At 41.7% G+C, this 18092-nt stretch overlaps 3 protein-coding genes across 3 annotated transcripts in view; 1 reads left to right on the plus strand and 2 right to left on the minus strand.

The window, feature by feature from the left end:
- The first annotated feature begins 243 nt into the window (after window positions 1-243).
- On the plus strand, window positions 244-4291 carry znf414 (zinc finger protein 414). Its single transcript, XM_041033172.1, has 5 exons — window positions 244-354; window positions 583-693; window positions 1619-1724; window positions 1825-2336; window positions 3339-4291. The coding sequence occupies exons 1-5, from the start codon at window positions 306-308 to the stop codon at window positions 3506-3508; spliced, it is 948 nt and encodes a 315-aa protein (XP_040889106.1). The 5' UTR covers window positions 244-305; the 3' UTR covers window positions 3509-4291.
- Window positions 3995-18092, minus strand: part of mtch2 (mitochondrial carrier homolog 2) — a 29124-nt gene continuing 15026 nt past the window's right edge. The window contains exons 3-15 of the mRNA XM_041033428.1: window positions 12857-12970; window positions 11619-11703; window positions 9895-10001; window positions 9044-9070; window positions 7348-7404; window positions 7054-7111; window positions 6886-6937; window positions 6725-6784; window positions 5964-6057; window positions 5596-5643; window positions 5443-5510; window positions 5275-5350; window positions 3995-4804 (exon numbers count right to left, since the gene is read on the minus strand). Of these exons, the coding sequence (XP_040889362.1) occupies window positions 4718-4804; window positions 5275-5350; window positions 5443-5510; window positions 5596-5643; window positions 5964-6057; window positions 6725-6784; window positions 6886-6937; window positions 7054-7111; window positions 7348-7404; window positions 9044-9070; window positions 9895-10001; window positions 11619-11703; window positions 12857-12943 (906 nt within the window). The 5' untranslated portion in view covers window positions 12944-12970 and the 3' untranslated portion in view covers window positions 3995-4717. The remainder of the gene's footprint in view (window positions 4805-5274; window positions 5351-5442; window positions 5511-5595; window positions 5644-5963; window positions 6058-6724; window positions 6785-6885; window positions 6938-7053; window positions 7112-7347; window positions 7405-9043; window positions 9071-9894; window positions 10002-11618; window positions 11704-12856; window positions 12971-18092) is intronic.
- LOC121179251 (low choriolytic enzyme-like) lies at window positions 14195-18004 on the minus strand. The gene is made up of 8 exons (XM_041034015.1): window positions 16758-18004; window positions 16578-16649; window positions 16318-16473; window positions 15671-15791; window positions 15406-15584; window positions 14669-14750; window positions 14433-14557; window positions 14195-14323 (listed from the first exon to the last, which is right to left on the minus strand). Coding segments are annotated over exons 1-8 (792 nt in total). The 5' UTR covers window positions 16813-18004; the 3' UTR covers window positions 14195-14321.

Below are 18092 nucleotides of genomic sequence, written 5' to 3' on the forward strand. Positions count from 1 at the left end.
GCAACTTTTTTATATTTCTAATTTTGAGGGATACAGCTAAGACATCTCTGTATTTAGAAAAATATGTGGCACCACAGCAGGTAAAAATGTAAAATATGTTCTGGAGGATTTGGTTCTATGGCAGGTTTAAAAGGGTTTTAACAGTAGAAGTGAAAAACAAATCGCGTTTTTATGTAAATTACGTACTTCTGGATTACGTACGTACGTGCCCGGTGGTTGTCGCGTTGCATTCTGGCTCTCGTAGTCTGTTTCTGATCTCCTTCCATTGTTATCATCGCTGCAGAGAAAACTGTCCTGCCATAACAATGGCTTCAGGCGGCGCAGTGTTGCAGACACCTGAAAATGGAAACGGAGGTTTGTACTGTAGCTCGGATACTGCAGACAGAGCCAGAAACCACCGTGTTTTTATGCCACCGTGTAAAACAGCAGCTATGTGACTAAGCTAGCCAGCTAGCTAGCATAGCAGCTCGAGTTCTGTTGCAAAGCCACTGCATTTATTTATTTATTTATTTATTTATTTATTTATTTAACATGAATACATATATGTACGGCATTTTGTAAGGTGCTGTTTATTTGTTTCAGGAAACAAGAGGACACCGTGTCCGTTACACGGCTGTAAGCGGGTGTACACAGATGTGAGCGCCCTGGAGAGCCACATCAAAGACCATGAGATACCGGCTCAGTCTCTTCCCGGTGAGTTTACATGGTGTTCGCAGTGAAATATGACATTTTTGGCCTGTTGTAACGTCAAAACTTTAGAGAGGGACGGTTCTTTACGCTTAGTTAGTTCTAGTTCGCTTAGGTTATGATTCGCACACGTTACCTGACCTTATAAGCTCTTTATTTAGATGGTGGTCTGCTCCTGAGGTGATGTTCAGCGAGGTGGAATGTAAATAATATGATCACAAAACTAGACTAGAAACGAAACTAGAAAGTATCAGTAGAATTATTATTACGTTTCTTACTGAATTAGTAACAAATTATTCTGAATATGCGAAGCAGTTTAAATAAAGTTAAAGTTATTGTACTGGCTGACTTCATCAGACTGTTTCTGAAAGAACAGCGATCATCACAGAGTCTCCTCATGTTGTTCTGAGCTGCCCTTTCAAACACAGCTGACAAGGAAAAATCTGCAGTGTGAAAAGCAAAATAAGTAATTGTACCATAAATTATATTTTTAAAGCACTTTTCAAAAACAGTGCCAGAGTACCTCACATGAAAGTCCAGAGGAAACTGTGAAATCAAACCGAAAGTAGAGAAGAAATAAAAATCCAGCAATAAATAAACCATAAAATGTAACAATAAAAACAATAAACAATAAAAGTTAATGAATGATTTATTTGAAATTTAGTTTCAAGTTCAACTGAAGCTAATATGACATTTAAGCCTGAGTATGAGAGCTTTACAAATGTCTAACAAGTGAAATACAGCACAGGTGTGTTTCATTTAACAAGGAAAATGATAAGGCTTTTAGTCTTTAATAACTGATGGAATCATTTCCTGTGTGATGTTTGGGCTGACGACGAGAGGGTGGGGTCATAAGAGACCACTGGTACATCAGGTCACGTCAGGTAAACGCTGTGTTACATCAGGTAAACGCTGTGTGTTGTCTCCTCAGGAAAGGTCCTGCTGTGCTCCACTGTCGGCTGCAGCGGTTCCTTCCCCAACATGCAGAAACTGATGGAACATATGAGGCATCATCACAAACCCAACATATTCTTTTTGTGAGTTGGGTCTTTGTTTCACTCACAGCGGAGATACTTTGTACACACTGGTAAAATATCTGTAGGTGAATTGAGATGAATGTGGCCTCTCTTTCTGAAGGTGTGAGAGCTGTCGCACTAAGCTGCGGTCCTACCGCGGCCTCCTGACTCACCTGCACACCTGTTCCAAGGTGCCACGGGGCAAAACAAAGCTGGCTGAAAACACGCAACCTCAGCCTACTGCTGTGGCCTCTATGGCCATGGACCAGAGCTCCATGCCTCTGGACTCGGTATCTACACCTCAGCAGCTGCCCTCTCAACTCCCAAACCAGGACGGTTCCTTACCCCCTGCTGTTCCTCACCCAGACTCCGCTGCCCCCCCTCTCCTCGGCCCCCCTGTCCAATCTCAACCAGAGACCTCCCCTTTCCATCTTGCTCCTCAGCAGCTCACGGAGGCAGCTGCCCAGTCTCTGCTCAGAAACGGAGCCTCCAGCATGGCCCCGCCAGCAGCTCCCGACCCTTCCGATGCCCACGGTCAGAAACAGACCAGGTCTCCTGAGCCTGTCCACCCTGCTCCAGTATCAGCTCCTCACTCTCCACCTGGGTCCTCAGCAGTGTGGAAGAAGAATCAGGGTGAGCCTCTCCTTGAGCTCTGTACAGGCAGTGAGTCTGTACATGAAGCTGAGTGTGGTTTTATTGATTATTATTGATGCATTGGAAACACAACAGGCAACAAAGAGCAGCACATTACACGCATGTTGTGGCACTGTGTAGAAAGTAATAAGAACAGCTGCATATCTGGGACAAAATGAAGGCTTCATCTCATGATCATCATCAGTGGATGGAGTTTCTCTGTTCACTGATCAACACCATGAGATCAGGGATGCAGCATTACACCAGGGCCTGATATATTATTGGTCAATAAAAAAAATGTGATACATGTTGGATTTTTTTAAAATATTTGAAATAAGTGTATTAACATTTATTACATTTAGTTGTAAAATGATGTGCATGCATTGACAGAGGGTTCAGACAGGTCCAGTGACAAGTTAATAGTTATCTGATGTTAAATCAGTCCACAATAAAGTGGTCAAATAAATCCGTTTTCTGCAACAGGTCTCTGCGTACTGAGAGTTAGGCTCATGATTAAATTAATGCAAATCAAATTTTCAATTAGTCATCGTTTCTAATTTGAATGATCCAATATTAGATTCTTAAAAATCCCGAGCTTTATCTTTGCAGTTGTGTCTTTTCTCAGTGAAGCTTGTACATCTGAGTTAAATGTTGTGTTTGTGCAGTGGCTCTTTGTTGTAGGTGGTTTAGTTGTTTAAGGCTGCAGGACCTGCTGCAGTTTAGGGTCTGTTGGGACTCAGGATGGTGAAGACTGTAAACAGCCAGCACACTGATCTGAGCTCAGTTTGTGGAAGAGGTGTGAAGCTGTGGAGGTGGAGTGAACAGTGTGTGGATTCGACACAGCAGCTAACAGCTGTGTTCACGTATCAGGCTGATGGATGAGAGTTTGTCTGTAGTTTACTGGGTTGATTTGAACCTTTTCTGTGTTTTTATTTTGAATTTGAAATTGTTAAACACAGCTGTCCCTCTGCTCTGACAGTCATTTGTCCTTTCTTGCTTCAGGTATGTCCTGCAGCAGACGCATCCTTTGGGAGCACACGAAAGGGCGCTACACGTGTGTGCAGTGTGGCCACACCGCAACCAACCGCAAGGAGATGACTCAGCACATTAACACTCAGCACAGCGGGAACAAACCTGCAGAAGACACAGGAAGCTCTGCCACTAACACATAACATGGAACCAGGAGGAGGAGACTCCTTTGCTTTCTTTGAAAATAGCCACATCTGCAGCAGCTGCTGGCTCCAGCTCTGTCACACACAGGTGTGGTCTGCACAGGCATTGTTTGAACTGTTGTGTAAATTGCGTCTTCCGTTTTTCATCTTTTGTACTGAGCAAATTAAAGGATGAGGCTGCTGTTAGTCCAGGTTTTTCTTATTGTCAGCAAATCCAGCTTAACATTGTGTGAGGATCATGTGAAACTTAGACTCATCTGTGTTTGAGTAGATTTGGGAGCAGTCAGGAGACGCACAGTGTTGAGTTTGTTGACAGGAAGAAAACCAGTTCTATCTCCATCCTAGACCACCTGCATCTGAGCAGCTCTCAGTATCATACCTTGTTTATTGTTCCCGTTTTTATGGTGTTTCTAAAGCAAACGAACCATTTCACACACACACACGCTCAAACACTTCTACATCAAACACCTTTACAGGAAACCAAGGTCAAAAAAAAGAAGCTGTTTTATTTGGGTTAGTCAGAATGAGCTGATACAAGCACTTGACTTCTTCAGCGCATCAGAGAGGTTTAGGTCAGAGGTCAGCTCAGGCTCAGGCTCTTCTCAGTGCCTGTGTACGACCACACATGCTCCTGGATGACCGCCACCTCCCAGTCTTTTAGCTCCTCCTTCATTACGAGCCCACCAAGCAGCGAGCTTTACAATAATTAACACATCGAGACAATACCACATGACAAAAGGTCCCACTTGATCATTAAAGTGAATTATTAGACATTACCACATGCAGACTGAGGTGCTGTTTTCAACAAACAAATCCCATCACACGGATGAGGGGGAGTCATTATTAATAATCAATGTATATAAAAAATATTTGGGAGGGGCACTTACACATTGCTCTGTTATAGCATTATGCAGGTTGATTGACAGCACGAGCTGTTGCTGTCATGTTCCATCTCATTGTCCTGTTGCGTAAATTTCTGTTAATAAAACATAACCTGCTGGAAAATCTAGTGTTTTTTTGTTTTTTTTTTCACATGATGGCAGGTTGTTACAGGAAAAGAAGAAGAAGTGCATACAAAAAAAATTTAAGTGCCAACTGTCCAACCCCAAGACCAGGCATTGTTTTTTTTGTTGGTTTTTTTTGTTTGTTTGTTTTTTGTTAAATTTTTTTTATTATCACAACTATGTTCAGCTCAGTTCTCTTGAGGCTTTAAAAAAATCTCTTCTGGTCGATTGCGTACATCTTTCCTGCCGGAAGCTTCCGGAAAAATAAACTGTTGCCTCTGCTCATGTTGCCCTGGAATGAAGAGAGGAAAGATGTGTGGTTTAGTGGTCGCATCATCGTTAATACCATATATGTATCCAACTGGGACTCTCTCATACACAGTTACATTAATATGTACTTTGGATATAATTGCGCAACAATTAGAATGTGAGGTGTTGTAAAAGCACTGACACATCTGCCTCTGTGACAGGTAATAATCAGGAGATTTGTGTCAGAGCAGTTAAGCTTTTGACTTGATGCTGACTGTGCTGTGATCCATGCTGAGCTTCACTGCTTTCATCCTGCTTCATACCAGTTCTCTGACTGACAGCTTTTATGTGCTGCTGTCTAACTCTGCATATAAAAAAATGTTTTGTTCAATGACCAAGATGCTCAAAACACAGCTTAATCAGCTGAAATGACTTCACAACAATACAAGCGACCACTGCACCTACTGCAGGGTTTCATACTGTCCAGGTGTTGTGTGTGGGTGATGGGTTTACCTCTCTGCTTAGATGCCTCCAGCAGTCCACCCAGGTGGGATATACTGATGCATAGGGAGGCAGGCCTCCGGCGAGCCTAAAGGACAGGTGAGGAGTGGAAACATGAGTCCCGCCACATCCCAACAGTTCTGTGATTTTATACACAGCCAATCACCTGCTAGAACTCACCCGCAGTTATTGACGGCCATGAGGTTTGACACCAGAACGAACGGGTATGTGAGCATACTGGCAAAGAACTGAAAGGAAGAGAAGAGGGAGAATGTGTTGAGAGGACAGGCTACGATCAGATGGACTGGGACTCTGTGAGTCTGTCAGACTTACCCCTGTCACAGCCTGAGAACAGTTCTTGATTTCTCCTGTGTGACTCATCTGTAGGGGAAGAACAGGTTCACGGGGTTAATGCTGTCAAGATGCTAAAGGGTTACAAACAACACAATGTCTGTGTCAGGTGTTCACAGGATCCACGTGTGCTGACATTAGTGATCCTAGACTCTGCAGAAGAAAGTGCTAACAGGTGTGCAGACTGTCTAAATGCTCTGTCAGAGTATCAAAGGTAGGTGAACTGTGTTTCAGTGTGTTCACTACAGCCCCACACAGCCTGTGAATAAGAGCTGCCTGACAGACTGATCTGAGGGCAGAACTGCACAGAACCTGGGACTGAACTGAGTGATGTGTAAGAAGCGTCATACCGAGTCATCGATGGCGTACGTATTGATGAGGTGAGCCAGCAGGTTACAAATCCACAGGGAGAGAACGTCACCGAGCAGGCGAGGGATCAAACCACTGAGGGAAAACAAAACACATGAGTTCTCAGTCATCTGTTCATAAATGAACTGTGAGACCAGCTAGCAGTTCAGACCAAAAACCAAACCTGGACCAGTGTTGACATTCAAGGACAATCACAGAATCCCTGTTCAGACCTGGCGTTAACAGCTCAGGTGTGAATGCACCCATAATGGGGACACATACGGCCACATTCTTTTAGGAGTATGAACAAAAATGTGTCCTGGCCCTGGACTACCTATTCACCTGACGTCCTCTGCGTAAGACGATGTACATATTCATCCCTTAACAAATGCAAGAGACATACTAAGGATGTAAACTGGCTTTATCATCAATGTCTGAAATGTTTGAAAAGCCCATAGAGATCTATCACAAGTGCTTCATTGCTGCCCCCCACTGGTTAAAAACACACAAGGGTCATGTTCATTTGCGTATAGATCATCTTAATGCCCTGTCTGAGGTCTTTAAAACCCTGTCTGTTTTAAAGGCCTCAGGCAGGGTCAGTCTCTTGCTGATTATTAATGGACACAACCAGAAAATGTGACAATGGTCAGCCATTGTTTTACTACTCTGACTCCCCAGTTATTTAAAGCTAATCATCAAGGCAATACAACAAACAGCTGGTGGATTAAAGAGAAAAATAAATCTCAAAGAAAGTCAAACTTACGCAAAGAAGCCCAGTATGCCTTCTTCTCTGTAGACTGTGATGATGGAGTCAAACACTCCACTAACAACAAAAGAAGAAAAGATTGTTTCTTTTTTTCCTGAAGTTTAACAACTTTCGCTCTCTTCTCACTGAGGTTTATGTCTAAAACGTTTAAATTTTACCTGTATTTAGCTTCTCTCCCAATAAACTGGACCATACATCGCAAAGTAATCACTGTAAAACAAGTGGAGGAAAACATACATGAGTCCTCAGTAGGTATCACATAATCCTGTGATGAGCCCTGAGATCTGGAACACTTGAGCGGCTGCAGACACTGACGACATACGTACCATGAAAGGGATGTGTGACGATCGTGGCACAGGAGCGAGCTATCATTTCTTTGGTCGTCTGTGGAGACGGAAAATACAGAAAACAATCAGCTGACATGTACTCACCAAACATCACGCCAGCTGTAGATACCCTGGCAATATCAGTAATATCTTAAGCTGTATATGTCACTAATATCATTCATTTAAATGGGCATGACCATTACAGATATCTTTTAAGACGGTCTTCTACATACTTAGTTTGATCCTCAAAAAAACCCCAGCAGTTTTCACAAGAGCAGAAAATTAAAATCTTACCTCATTAACCACATGCTGTAGGGAGCCCTCCACAGCCTTCTGCTGTCCACCCAGTACCTGAACAACAGAGTAAGACCTCAGGATCATCTTTCTTTACAATCTTTTTAGGCTATTTTATGTGTTTATTAGAAAGACACAGCAGACAGGTGATGTGAGAGACGAGGGGAGAGAGATGAGGGACACTGTGGCTCATGGCCAGCACCTTATGTCCTTCATTTGAGGAATTGTGATCCATTGAGTGAGTTCTGGTTAACAAATGAAGTTTGGTTTCTTTCACTTACTCTCTGCTATCTCACTTTATCTCATCTTTTCTAGCTCATCCCAAATCCTTACATTGATGAAGTCGACAACCGTGCTTCTTTGCAGTTTTAACGAACGTTATTCATGTTTGATAAAGTAGTGACATTCAGTGCTGTTATCTCTCATATTGGAACTATCAACTCAGGAGCATGAAAGAGAGCCACAGCCCAGGAACCAAACTGACAGCAGGTTCTTGTGATTAAAATGCAGCAAAGGTTCTTGAGTTCTAGAAATGGGTGCTGGTTTCTTTGGAAAAGTGTCTGCATTTCCAAGGGGCCATTGGACAAGAACAGCACACAAGTCCATCAGTTACCTTCGACTTCACACTTCCAGAAAGAAAATACATTGAATGGTAACAGTTACAAATAAGCTCACAGAGAAGAGCTTTCAGGTCCAGTGTGGAGGACTGACACTGGTGAGACTGTGTCCATGTTTGGTGCCTGTGTCACACCTCACCTCGTATACACCACTGAGACCTGTAGTACAAAGCCAGTTCGACATATCCAGGGTATCTCTGTGTTATCTTGCCTCACTGGGCCTGACACTGGCTGCTCAGGATCACCTGTGTCATAAACTGGCTCAGTTACAATAGATACTGGCTCAGAAGGAATAGTGATACCTGCAGGTAAATTCAGTTAGAGTTACATCCACTAATATTCAGCAAGGTGAGATGTAAACAGCAGGATCATATGACTAGAACAGAACAGAAATGCTAAAGATAATTTACACGGCCGATGTAACCCTGAAAAGCCAGGCTTAAACCTGAATTTACTGCACTAACCCCAAATCCTGATTGATCCTGGTGTTGGAACACCTCCATTTTTTCCACTTGTTACTGAAATTGCTGTTTCTGAGACTGCTAGGTCTAACTCACTTAATGTTTACTGAAGTTTTATATTACGTTTCCTGAATCTGAATCTTTACACTGAGCCGGCTCCAAACTAACTGACACAAACAGCAGGCTCAACAACCAACATACCAGATGATCTCACAACAGCAGTCTAACTTGTCAGCGTGGGGATGCTGTCATCTATCGTTTTTAATGCTTGAGGCTTTGATTGTGAACATTTCACAATTGGCATATTTCAATATGTTATGCTGCAAATACTGGCTTTATTCAATTCAATTTTATACAGCGCCTTCCACAATCAAAATTGTCTCAAAGGGCTTTACAGAGACCCAAAGCCTGTATAGCACTTGCCTAAATATAATCTATTTAGGCTAATAAGCCTACCTGCTGAAAACAACGTGCAGACTGTTTTCCCCCCACAACCAACTGATTGGTTGAGGTGTACATATGATTTTAGTCGAACGAAATATACTGTGTAACACCCTGCTTAACAACTGATGTCTAATTTGCAACGGCTCAAACAATAAATGAGAAGAAAAGTCTTACCTGAGGTGCACCTTGTTCCTGACATTTCTGTAAGAAAGTAGTTGTTAACATTATAAAAATGTTAACAAAAATGTTAACATCATATAAAATGTGAATAAAAACTTTTTACATTTACATCCTGACCAGCAAACAAATTTATTATTTTATTTTAGTAACATTAAGACATCTGTGTGTGTGTGAGAATCCAGATGTAAAGGCTCCCCATACACTCCAAACTGGAGTTTGTAAGGTGTAAACCATCAAACAGTGCATATTACAAACACCTCTGCCTGTGTACTGAGGTATGTGTGTACTGAACAGGAGACTTCAGATTCTTATCCATCACAACAAATACTGATTTTGTTTAGGTTTGTTTTCTTTACAGCACAAGTTCACTGATACACACAAACTACTTATGGAATCATTTTTTAAGGTATCCTCACTGTGCTTTGAGTGTATAAAACTTTTGCACAGTAGTGCAAGTCAAACAAATCTTTGGTATGTCTGTTCATCACGGACATACCAACATGTCTGTGATATGCTAAAACTGTGTGGGAAATGTGAGTTATTTCTCAGTTCTCAGTCTCTGTTTCATTTTTAGTTCTCTATTATTGTGAAAGTGAAACTGGCTGTTGTTGCTGTCTGAAAACTAATTGTTCAGCAAAATGCAATCGGGGTGTATATATATATATATATATATATATATATATATACAAAATTCAGAAATACATTTTTTTCCCAGAATCCCTTCATGCCCTGAGCAGAGAGCACCTCTGTACAAGTACACAATTCCATTCCTACGTTAATCTGAGAAACAAGCTACAGATGTGATAACATCCATTCACAGAGAGCTTAATGTAATTCAGGCTTACCTGAACAACTTTGCTGTGCACAACAGTACCGATGGTGCCAGCACAGAGCCTTGGGCCGAGTCCTTTGAAGAGACCCACTTTTCCATCAATTTTGATGATGTGCTTTGCTGAAACATTCAGAAATTAAACAGCAGGATGAGTTATAAAAGTCAGTTTAAAAACAGTATGATCTTTACAGAAAATTTAAAAAAAAATTAAGATCTGACTCTGTTACACGCATGAAAACTGTGGCCCATGATCTAAGCATACGAAGCTTGTCACTGCAAGACATATGTTCCACACAGCAGTCAAATACAAATACACTCAGATGGTTTTGTCTTTGTGGACTGCTACATTAATGAAATGTGTCTTTATACTCTAGTATCAAGAAACTTTGATGTGGCCATAACCAGACTGAAATATAAAAAGTTCACTGCTTTCATCAGATAGCTCCCAAAGATGTTGACACCTGAAAGACCTGACACAGCAGAGGCTCCTCCCAGCTATCTCACATAGGTCAGATGATTCTTCCTCATTCTTCCTCAAGCCCAGGAAAACTGTTGCACTCACAAATTGCATTATTTACAATCATTTACCAACTGGCACTTTTTAAATGTGTTTAAAAATGATGTGTTTCACTCCTTCCAGCGGCCCACTGATTTCTGTTCATTTTAGTGCACTATTAAACTCACACAGACCTGACATTTGCTCAGCGTGGTAGATGAAACACACGGTCACACTGGTTTTTGTTAAGCTTGTCTTAACTATAGAGATTTAACATCCTTCCCTACGGTACACTCAAGTGATGGACTGATCACATTCAGTTTCGCTTCACAGTGATGCAGAGGATGAACCTACATGAGTGACGAGCCATCGTGATTTCAGCACTCTCTGGCAGGTACACAGTACAGATGATTGTGTCGTGCATTCCTCTGAGGTGGTTGTGGAGAATGCGTGTTGGTAAGAAAGGTGCTTGCTCATGGTGGGAAATGTTGGGTTGATCTCTATAAGGTTGTAAGCTTACACTGCAAAGTACTGTATAAATAAAGTGAATTGATTTGAATTTAAAAGGTGTCCTGCGACATTTCTGACCATTACTAGCACTATGGAGCCATGTTTTTACCAGTGGATCCCTGTTTTATTAGTATTATGCATGTGCATGTGAACATGAATGCAAACGCTTGAATTGAATTCATAGGTTTGGCAGGTTTTGTCACTTTTGTTTTCATTTTCATAATGACAGCAAAAATACACTCAAGTCTGTAAGGCCTGAAGGATACGCACAATGCCTTTAGGTGAAAAACACTGAATGTAAACATTACTCTGTTTAGGGGAAAACAAAGTATGTAAAACTACAACTCAGTAGACTTGCCTGAATTTGGTCACCACTATTTAAATACGAACAAATATTTACTTGAAGGAGCTTCATGTTCCTACTGACAAGCAGGAAAAACTGCTGTCACATTACCACAAAATATCAGACGATATTCTGCTTTTCTCACCATGGGAAAACCAGATGAACACACACACACACAAAGAGTTGGAGTTATATACTACAATGAGCGGGTTACTCCCGTTTGGATTGACTAATATCACTTTTTGCATAAATCAAAATGGAACCTGATTAGTACACATCCATAACACTTCCAATTCAACTTGAAGCAAAAGAACAAGTTTAAATACACTCACATACAAATATAGATTTCATGGCTGAAAGGACTTTTGTCCTGGAGAGTCAGACTCACCATAAGCAAACAGTCCAGGCAGCTGGTAGACTTGTCTGCCAAACAGGTTCCTGCCCAGGGTGGGAGGGAGCGGCTCATGTCCTACCTAATAACACACACCATAATAATAGCAAAAAATTATAAGCAACATGCACTGTAAATGCTCTCTGTATGGCCTTTAGTTATCTCTCTACAAGTGGCAATCCCACATTTCCTGGTTTCTTTTTGACACATGTAGTCCACTTGTCATTTTCTCCTCAGTGTTTTGTTTACTTTGTCAGTTACATTCATTTTACAGTTTTTACACGTCACAAAAAAATCTATATTCGCTACTTACTTCGCCTTTAAAATATATTTAACTGTCAGGCTTAAATCAGTTGGCTAAATGATTAACATGAACTTTAGCTAGCATTAGCTACTTTTGCGGGCCAAAGGGCACCGGTCAGTCAGGAACACATGTCCCTGAGAATCGTGATATAAATGTGTTATTTGCGATACATAAAGAACGAAAGCTAATATAGTGGTCGGCTGTAAAACAATACGTTAGCGTGCAGAAACCTTAGCTCGTTCCTGACCTTTTACAGTGAAACGGGTCAACAAAGCCACAACAAATCACTTCACTGTCACATCAGGAAACTGTCCTCAAATGCAACACGGAGGCTGTGAGCTTAAAAAGCAGGAGCTGAGCTGCCCGGCTGACAGCTAACTAGCTGTTATCTCTAGCAAGTCAACATATCACAACCTACTGCGCCTCAGTTCGTTAGAAGACAAACTCTATCTGTGAATATGTCTCAGGACGATAAAGTGCTCTTGTGCATTCTGGGTATATACATTTAAATATGCAGCACTGGATTTTAGAAATGTATGGACTTTAAGAATTGTTTCACACACCTCGCTTCCGCCCACTACAGAGTATTTTGGAAACAGAAGGTCATAGGGACAAGAGACGGAACAATAATGTAGTTGACATTATCACCGGAACTTTTGCTGCTATGTGTATTAGATATATGCTGAATTAAAGAGCCCTCGATAGTGATTCATGAAATGTCTGGGGTCACGTACTACACCGCATATTCGTTTAATGGTAAGCGGGCCAACATTAAACTGCGTTATTTTGAATGGAGTTTGATACTTTCCACTTAATGCTACAAGCTAGTTGAGTTATACGCTGTTTACAAAGGCGAGCTAACAGTGACTTAAGCAGCTCCTGGACCAGTACCATCTTGTCAGCGTTAACATGCACAGCTGCTCTATCTTACCTGGATCAGGACTTTAATGTACATCAAAGGGTGGGAGAGGACGGTGAGCCCTGATCCCAGCAATACTTGGCCGCACGTGTCCGCCATTTTTGGAAAGCCAGGGGAGACAGGAAGCTCTTCTCTTTCTTCTTGCGTCTGAGGAGCAGCTAGCGCCCATATTTAGCCTGATTATAACGGTACTGCCATCTGGTGTTTACATACGGTATGGACGCTTTACAGGTGACTTAAGAAAAATCACATGAACATAAATGCACTTATAAATAACAATGACAGCATAAAATTTGCGTTAACAATTGCTGCAAATTAATACAAATGAATGAATGAAAAGAAGTTTAATAATTTAATAATTATTTAAACAAAATACCAGGACAAAAAAATCATTTTGTAGTGTATATAAGTTTATCCACAAGTAGGATGTTGTTCTACTAGGATATGCATGGAAGTATCAAAAGATAGCAAAAACACTTTGTTACTTGGAGTTAGTTAATGTTGGTTTATTAATATATAACTTTCTGAGTGGGTACAGAAGTTTGAATGAATCATCTAACGAAATAGTGGAGCATATCAAGTAGAGTGTTTCATTAATAATATCTGTTTATAAGCTTAAAATGTCTTTCTTTAACCTTTTTTGGAAATCAAAAGTCTCAAGACAAAATGCACTTTTGCTTAGTCTGACAGTGAATACTGAGCTTGTATGTCTGAAGAATGTTAAAATTATGCTGACAGCGCAGGGAGGGTGGAAGTACTCTCAAGTCCATTTTCTTTGGAGTTGCCCACATTTGTGAGTATTTTGATTAAATATTCATGACTACATTCAAATTATCATAGGCCAGAGTACTCCTTCATCCATCCCTTATTTATTTATGAGCAACCCGACAGCCTTGGATGAATTATCAGATGCTTCTAGATAATGGATCCAGATTACCTTCATGCTACAATGTTAAATCCCTGTCATGAATTAGAGGTCTTCCTCTGCACCTACAGCATCATAACACTGGGTGAATTAGTGGCTCTCTTAGACATTACTCAGTAGGGTGGAGGGCTATGTCAAGAAGTTCAGGGGCTATCAGGCCTTTTTGGTCGTGACACTCAAAAGATGCACTTACCTGTACTGCATCATGCTGTAAAAAGATCCTGTAAAGGTACATCTAAATTTAAGTTCCTCTGAATTTTTAGTCTTAACCTTGAGACATAATGTCAACATTACACCTGACATCCTGCTAGAAAAGCTAACAGCTGCTGCTGAGAATGAACCATAGGCTGTTGATTCATTTAGTTCACTTTGAAGGAAAGAGGATATGATGAGAGAATGAAAAGAGACTGCTGTGTTTCACTCAGAGGAACTTTATTGGATGATCATTGACTGTTGTGCTGATGAGTTCAGGTCGCCAGCTTCTGTTGTTCAGCGAACATCAGGAGACAATATTCCCTCTGCTCTGTCTGTCAGGACATCTGGACAGGCTTCTTCTGTAACAGTGAACAGCACAGAGGTCGATTAGACAAAAACTGAATGTGCTGAATACAGGAAGTGTGTGTGTGCCTGTGTGTTTATGTATGTCTGTGTGTGGACACTCACAGCACTTGTAGAGCGTGTTGAGCCTGGCGATGTCGTTGCGGCTCATCTCCTTGGCGTTGCCAAAGGACACATTGGGGTTAGGGATTGGGACCATGGTGGGCTGGTTGTTCTTAGAGAAGGCGTACCTAAAACAGGACATAGCAGTTTAGACTGAACAACACCACATCCTGCACACACAATACACACACATATATGAAGACACAAAGCAGGGCTGACGTCCAGCCAGTTGTTCTCACCTGTGGTACTGCATGACAGAGTTGTAATCGTAGGGAGTGCCCTGGTTGAGGGTGGCAATCTTCCTGAAGTTGTGCTCCATTCCTTAAAAAAATGAAGAGGACAAAGTTAATGCTTGTTTGATTTGAATTCTGGATGTTTCTTCTGGACAGAAAGGAGTCCAGCTGCTGGAGAAAGGTCCCAAAAAGCGGCAGAGCTCCATGTTTTAGTACTGATGGTTTTATATTCAGAAACCTGCTCTCAATCAATGAGCTGCTGTTTCATGTAGGATCAGCATTGTGCCAAAATTTTGTATCTGTAATGTTAGAGCTTTTTTGTCCACTGGGGGACACAAGAGAGTCACCATACTAACAGTTTTTTCAGTTTTTGAGGAAGGTTTCTGAGAAACTTTTTTAAGACTTTTAACATTAGTTTGAACAGTTTTGTTTCTTCACCTGTCTAATGTTTCTGCTTTCTTTCGTTTCAAAATGGATCTGTCTCCCAGACAGGATCGCAGCACACCACAATACCACAGTGTATATATTTTACAGAACTGTCTACTGTCACTGTTCTTGCCTGGCTGCAGGGTTGTATTATCATGTTCTTCACATTAGGTTTGTGTTGCTTTTCAGGGGGAATAAATCTTGACACAGCATCAGATCAGTGTCTTTTATCTAAACCGTATTTGAATTTCCTTTCCTGCAGTTTACTTGGCTTCCTCTCTAATTTTGCCTTTGGGAACAATAAGCAGCTCCGTTACCAGACTGAACGTTGTGCAGCAGGACTTTGATGTGGCTGTCCCTGTCGGAGCGGGTTTGCTCATGGTTGAATCCCAGAGCATGGAGCAGCTCGTGCTGGACGGTGCCATGGTAAAGGCAACCACTACGGGCCAGAGACACCACCTGCTTACCACCACGACGGCCAACGAAAGAGTAGCAGCTGGGCGGGATCAAACACAAGTTGAAGGACAGTGAGGTGTGAGAACAGCTTTCAACTCAGACTGTTCTTTTAGATCATTTTCTCACCCGTTCTGGGACTCAATGCTCAGCCAGTCACGGTCACTGCTTCTGCTGGGCCTGAAGCGGATGCAGGAGAAGGAGGAGAAGGACTCCAGTCCACGGGTGATGATGGCCTTCTCACGGGAGGCTGGCAGGACAACAGCACACAACATTTAGCTTTTTACCATCCCACCATACAACAAAGCAGAGGGACATGTTGGCTCCAGTATATGATGGTATTTTCATCTGGAAATGACGTTTGAAAAACGGGAGGTCGGATCATATTCCAGGCAATTATGTATTCACAGCAGCAGATATTCTTTATGAATGTAGAGATCACCCATGGAACAACAGCTCCTACAGGGATTGTTGCATTATGGGTTGTTTGTAGCCTTGATGTTGCTAGGCTGCTAGGATTGCTTCTTAGAATCCATTTGTAAGGTGTTTATAATGTGTTTTTCATTTTCATCCCTAAAAGTTTACTATTAGCAATCAGCAGAAATTGTGCCCTTGTCTGATGCTGGTAATTGAACAGTTTGATCTCTGCTCGATCTCACTCAAACCTTTGACAAAGAAGCTGCTATAACAGGATGCACCACCAGTGAAAACCTGGTGTATGTACAGTATATAAACAGAGCAGATTTGGGTCTCCCAGATCTTCAGCTGATACTTACAGAAGTGATTGGTGATGTAATAAGGGATGTAGACCTTCCCATCAGTCCACTTGCCCCACATGCAGCCTCGGCTGGTGCAGGGGTCAGCGTTTTTCTCGGCCTCCCTGTCGATGGCGATGTCTCCTTCAGTCAGGATGGGATCATTGTCGGAGCGGACTAGAACACATCATACAGCAACTTACAAACCCGTTCAACAGCCACTAAAAATAGCTAGAAGAAGAAGAAACTGAGTTGATAGAGCAACAGCAGCTCACACTCACTCAGATTACTGTTGGCTCTCTCCAGAAGCTCAGAGACAGAAAGGTCCCCTGTGTCCTCCTCAGCAAAGTCCTCTGATCAGTGACATCAACACAACACAGTTTCACTTTGGATAAAATACACCAGTCCCAATACTGTACATGTCAATACAACAGATGTGATCATTAGAATGGATTACATACCTGCCTGCAGGTGGGAGAGAAAACACAAACATGTCAATTCAGAGAAACACAACATGAAATTACAGCTAAAAGTTCACAGACTTCCTCGGCCAAATAACCAAATACTGTGTCTTAAAATGGATTGATCACATTAAACTATCCAAGCTACAGAGACAACAGCTTAAGGGATACACCGTCAGCAGAACAGAAGCTAAGGTGCTGTTTCTCTGCACAGCACTCTTCTTCTTTAAGGGCTGGTCTGTGCCACAAAACACCCTGCTTTCATTTATTAGTGAACACAAACTGAACTTTGATGACATGAATGAAAGATACAGGCTTCCTCTGTGAGACAGGATCAGGGCTGTGACTGTGAGAGTACAAGTTACAGCAGCAGCTGAACTCAGTGTTAATGATGTCTAACACAGCAGCTTTAAACATGCAATAATATCTACACTGTGATACAATATGGGCCTGGAGATGGTCCCACCTCATTGTCGGCCCAACAGCAGGCAGACAGAAGCAGCAGAGTCAGAGCAGAGAACCTGAAAACAGACATGCGAGCCATCCCAGCAGACCTGCAGGACACAGACAGGAATCAGCTGCAGCTTCATCTCAGAGGGAAAGATAGTGTTTGAACCATAACCACGCAAATCCTCACACACTGGAAGAAAGAGCTGCAGACAATTACAGCTCAACTCACCTCAGATCTTCTGTGTGGACTTGTGCATCTGAAGTTTGACTCCAGTTTTTTATATATGTTCAAATGTGCTGTTAAGCCCAAATATGGATTATCAGAGTACTCCAAAACCTGAGGAATCAGCTGAAATGCCAGGCTTATCAGTCACATAATGTACAGGCACATACACAGATAGAAACACCTCCATACCATCGTGCGTGGGAAAAAAGACACTTGCATTTACCATCACTTTACCATCAAATTTACCACCATTTGTTTTCAAAGTTTCCATGGATTATATTCTTTTAACACAGGGTTGCTAAAAAGTGTGATGAGAGTCCAGCTCTAATGGTTCAGTTGACCTCAGGTATTTTTATAATTTATTAATGAAGCTATATTTATGCCCAAATCAATGGCTCTTTCCAAAGATGTAATATTTACCAAAGGTATATCTTTTGATAAGTGAGTTGTTCCCACGTGTGTGTGTGTCTGTGTGTGTGGACATTTGTGTGCTGAGTCTGCCATTTAGAGCAGATCCAGAAAAAGGCTTATCAGTGCTACATTTGATCACCTGTGTATGTTTACCCAGCAGCAACACTAGTCCCCTGTTCATGAAGGCCAACTATGTGAGAATAATGGAAAATGTGAATATTGCACACATATCTTTTCCTTGTTTTGGC

The sequence above is a fragment of the Toxotes jaculatrix genome, chromosome 1, assembly GCF_017976425.1.
Source record: "Toxotes jaculatrix isolate fToxJac2 chromosome 1, fToxJac2.pri, whole genome shotgun sequence".
In the NCBI taxonomy this organism is placed as follows: domain Eukaryota; kingdom Metazoa; phylum Chordata; class Actinopteri; family Toxotidae; genus Toxotes; species Toxotes jaculatrix.

Excerpts from the sequence above, each read along its gene's own strand:
- znf414 (XM_041033172.1), top strand. The coding sequence starts at position 306 with ATGGCTTCAGGCGGCGCAGTGTTGCAGACACCTGAAAATGGAAACGGA. Across the intron at positions 355-582 it reads ACCTGAAAATGGAAACGGAG|GAAACAAGAGGACACCGTGT; the intron begins GTTTGTACTGTA and ends TATTTGTTTCAG. Across the intron at positions 2,337-3,338 it reads AGTGTGGAAGAAGAATCAGG|GTATGTCCTGCAGCAGACGC; the intron begins GTGAGCCTCTCC and ends TTCTTGCTTCAG.
- LOC121179251 (XM_041034015.1), bottom strand. The coding sequence starts at position 16,812 with ATGTTGTGTTTCTCTGAATTGACATGTTTGTGTTTTCTCTCCCACCTG. Across the intron at positions 15,792-16,317 it reads TTACATCACCAATCACTTCT|CCTCCCGTGAGAAGGCCATC; the intron begins GTAAGTATCAGC and ends TTGTCCTGCCAG. Across the intron at positions 15,585-15,670 it reads AGCATTGAGTCCCAGAACGG|CTGCTACTCTTTCGTTGGCC; the intron begins GTGAGAAAATGA and ends GATCCCGCCCAG.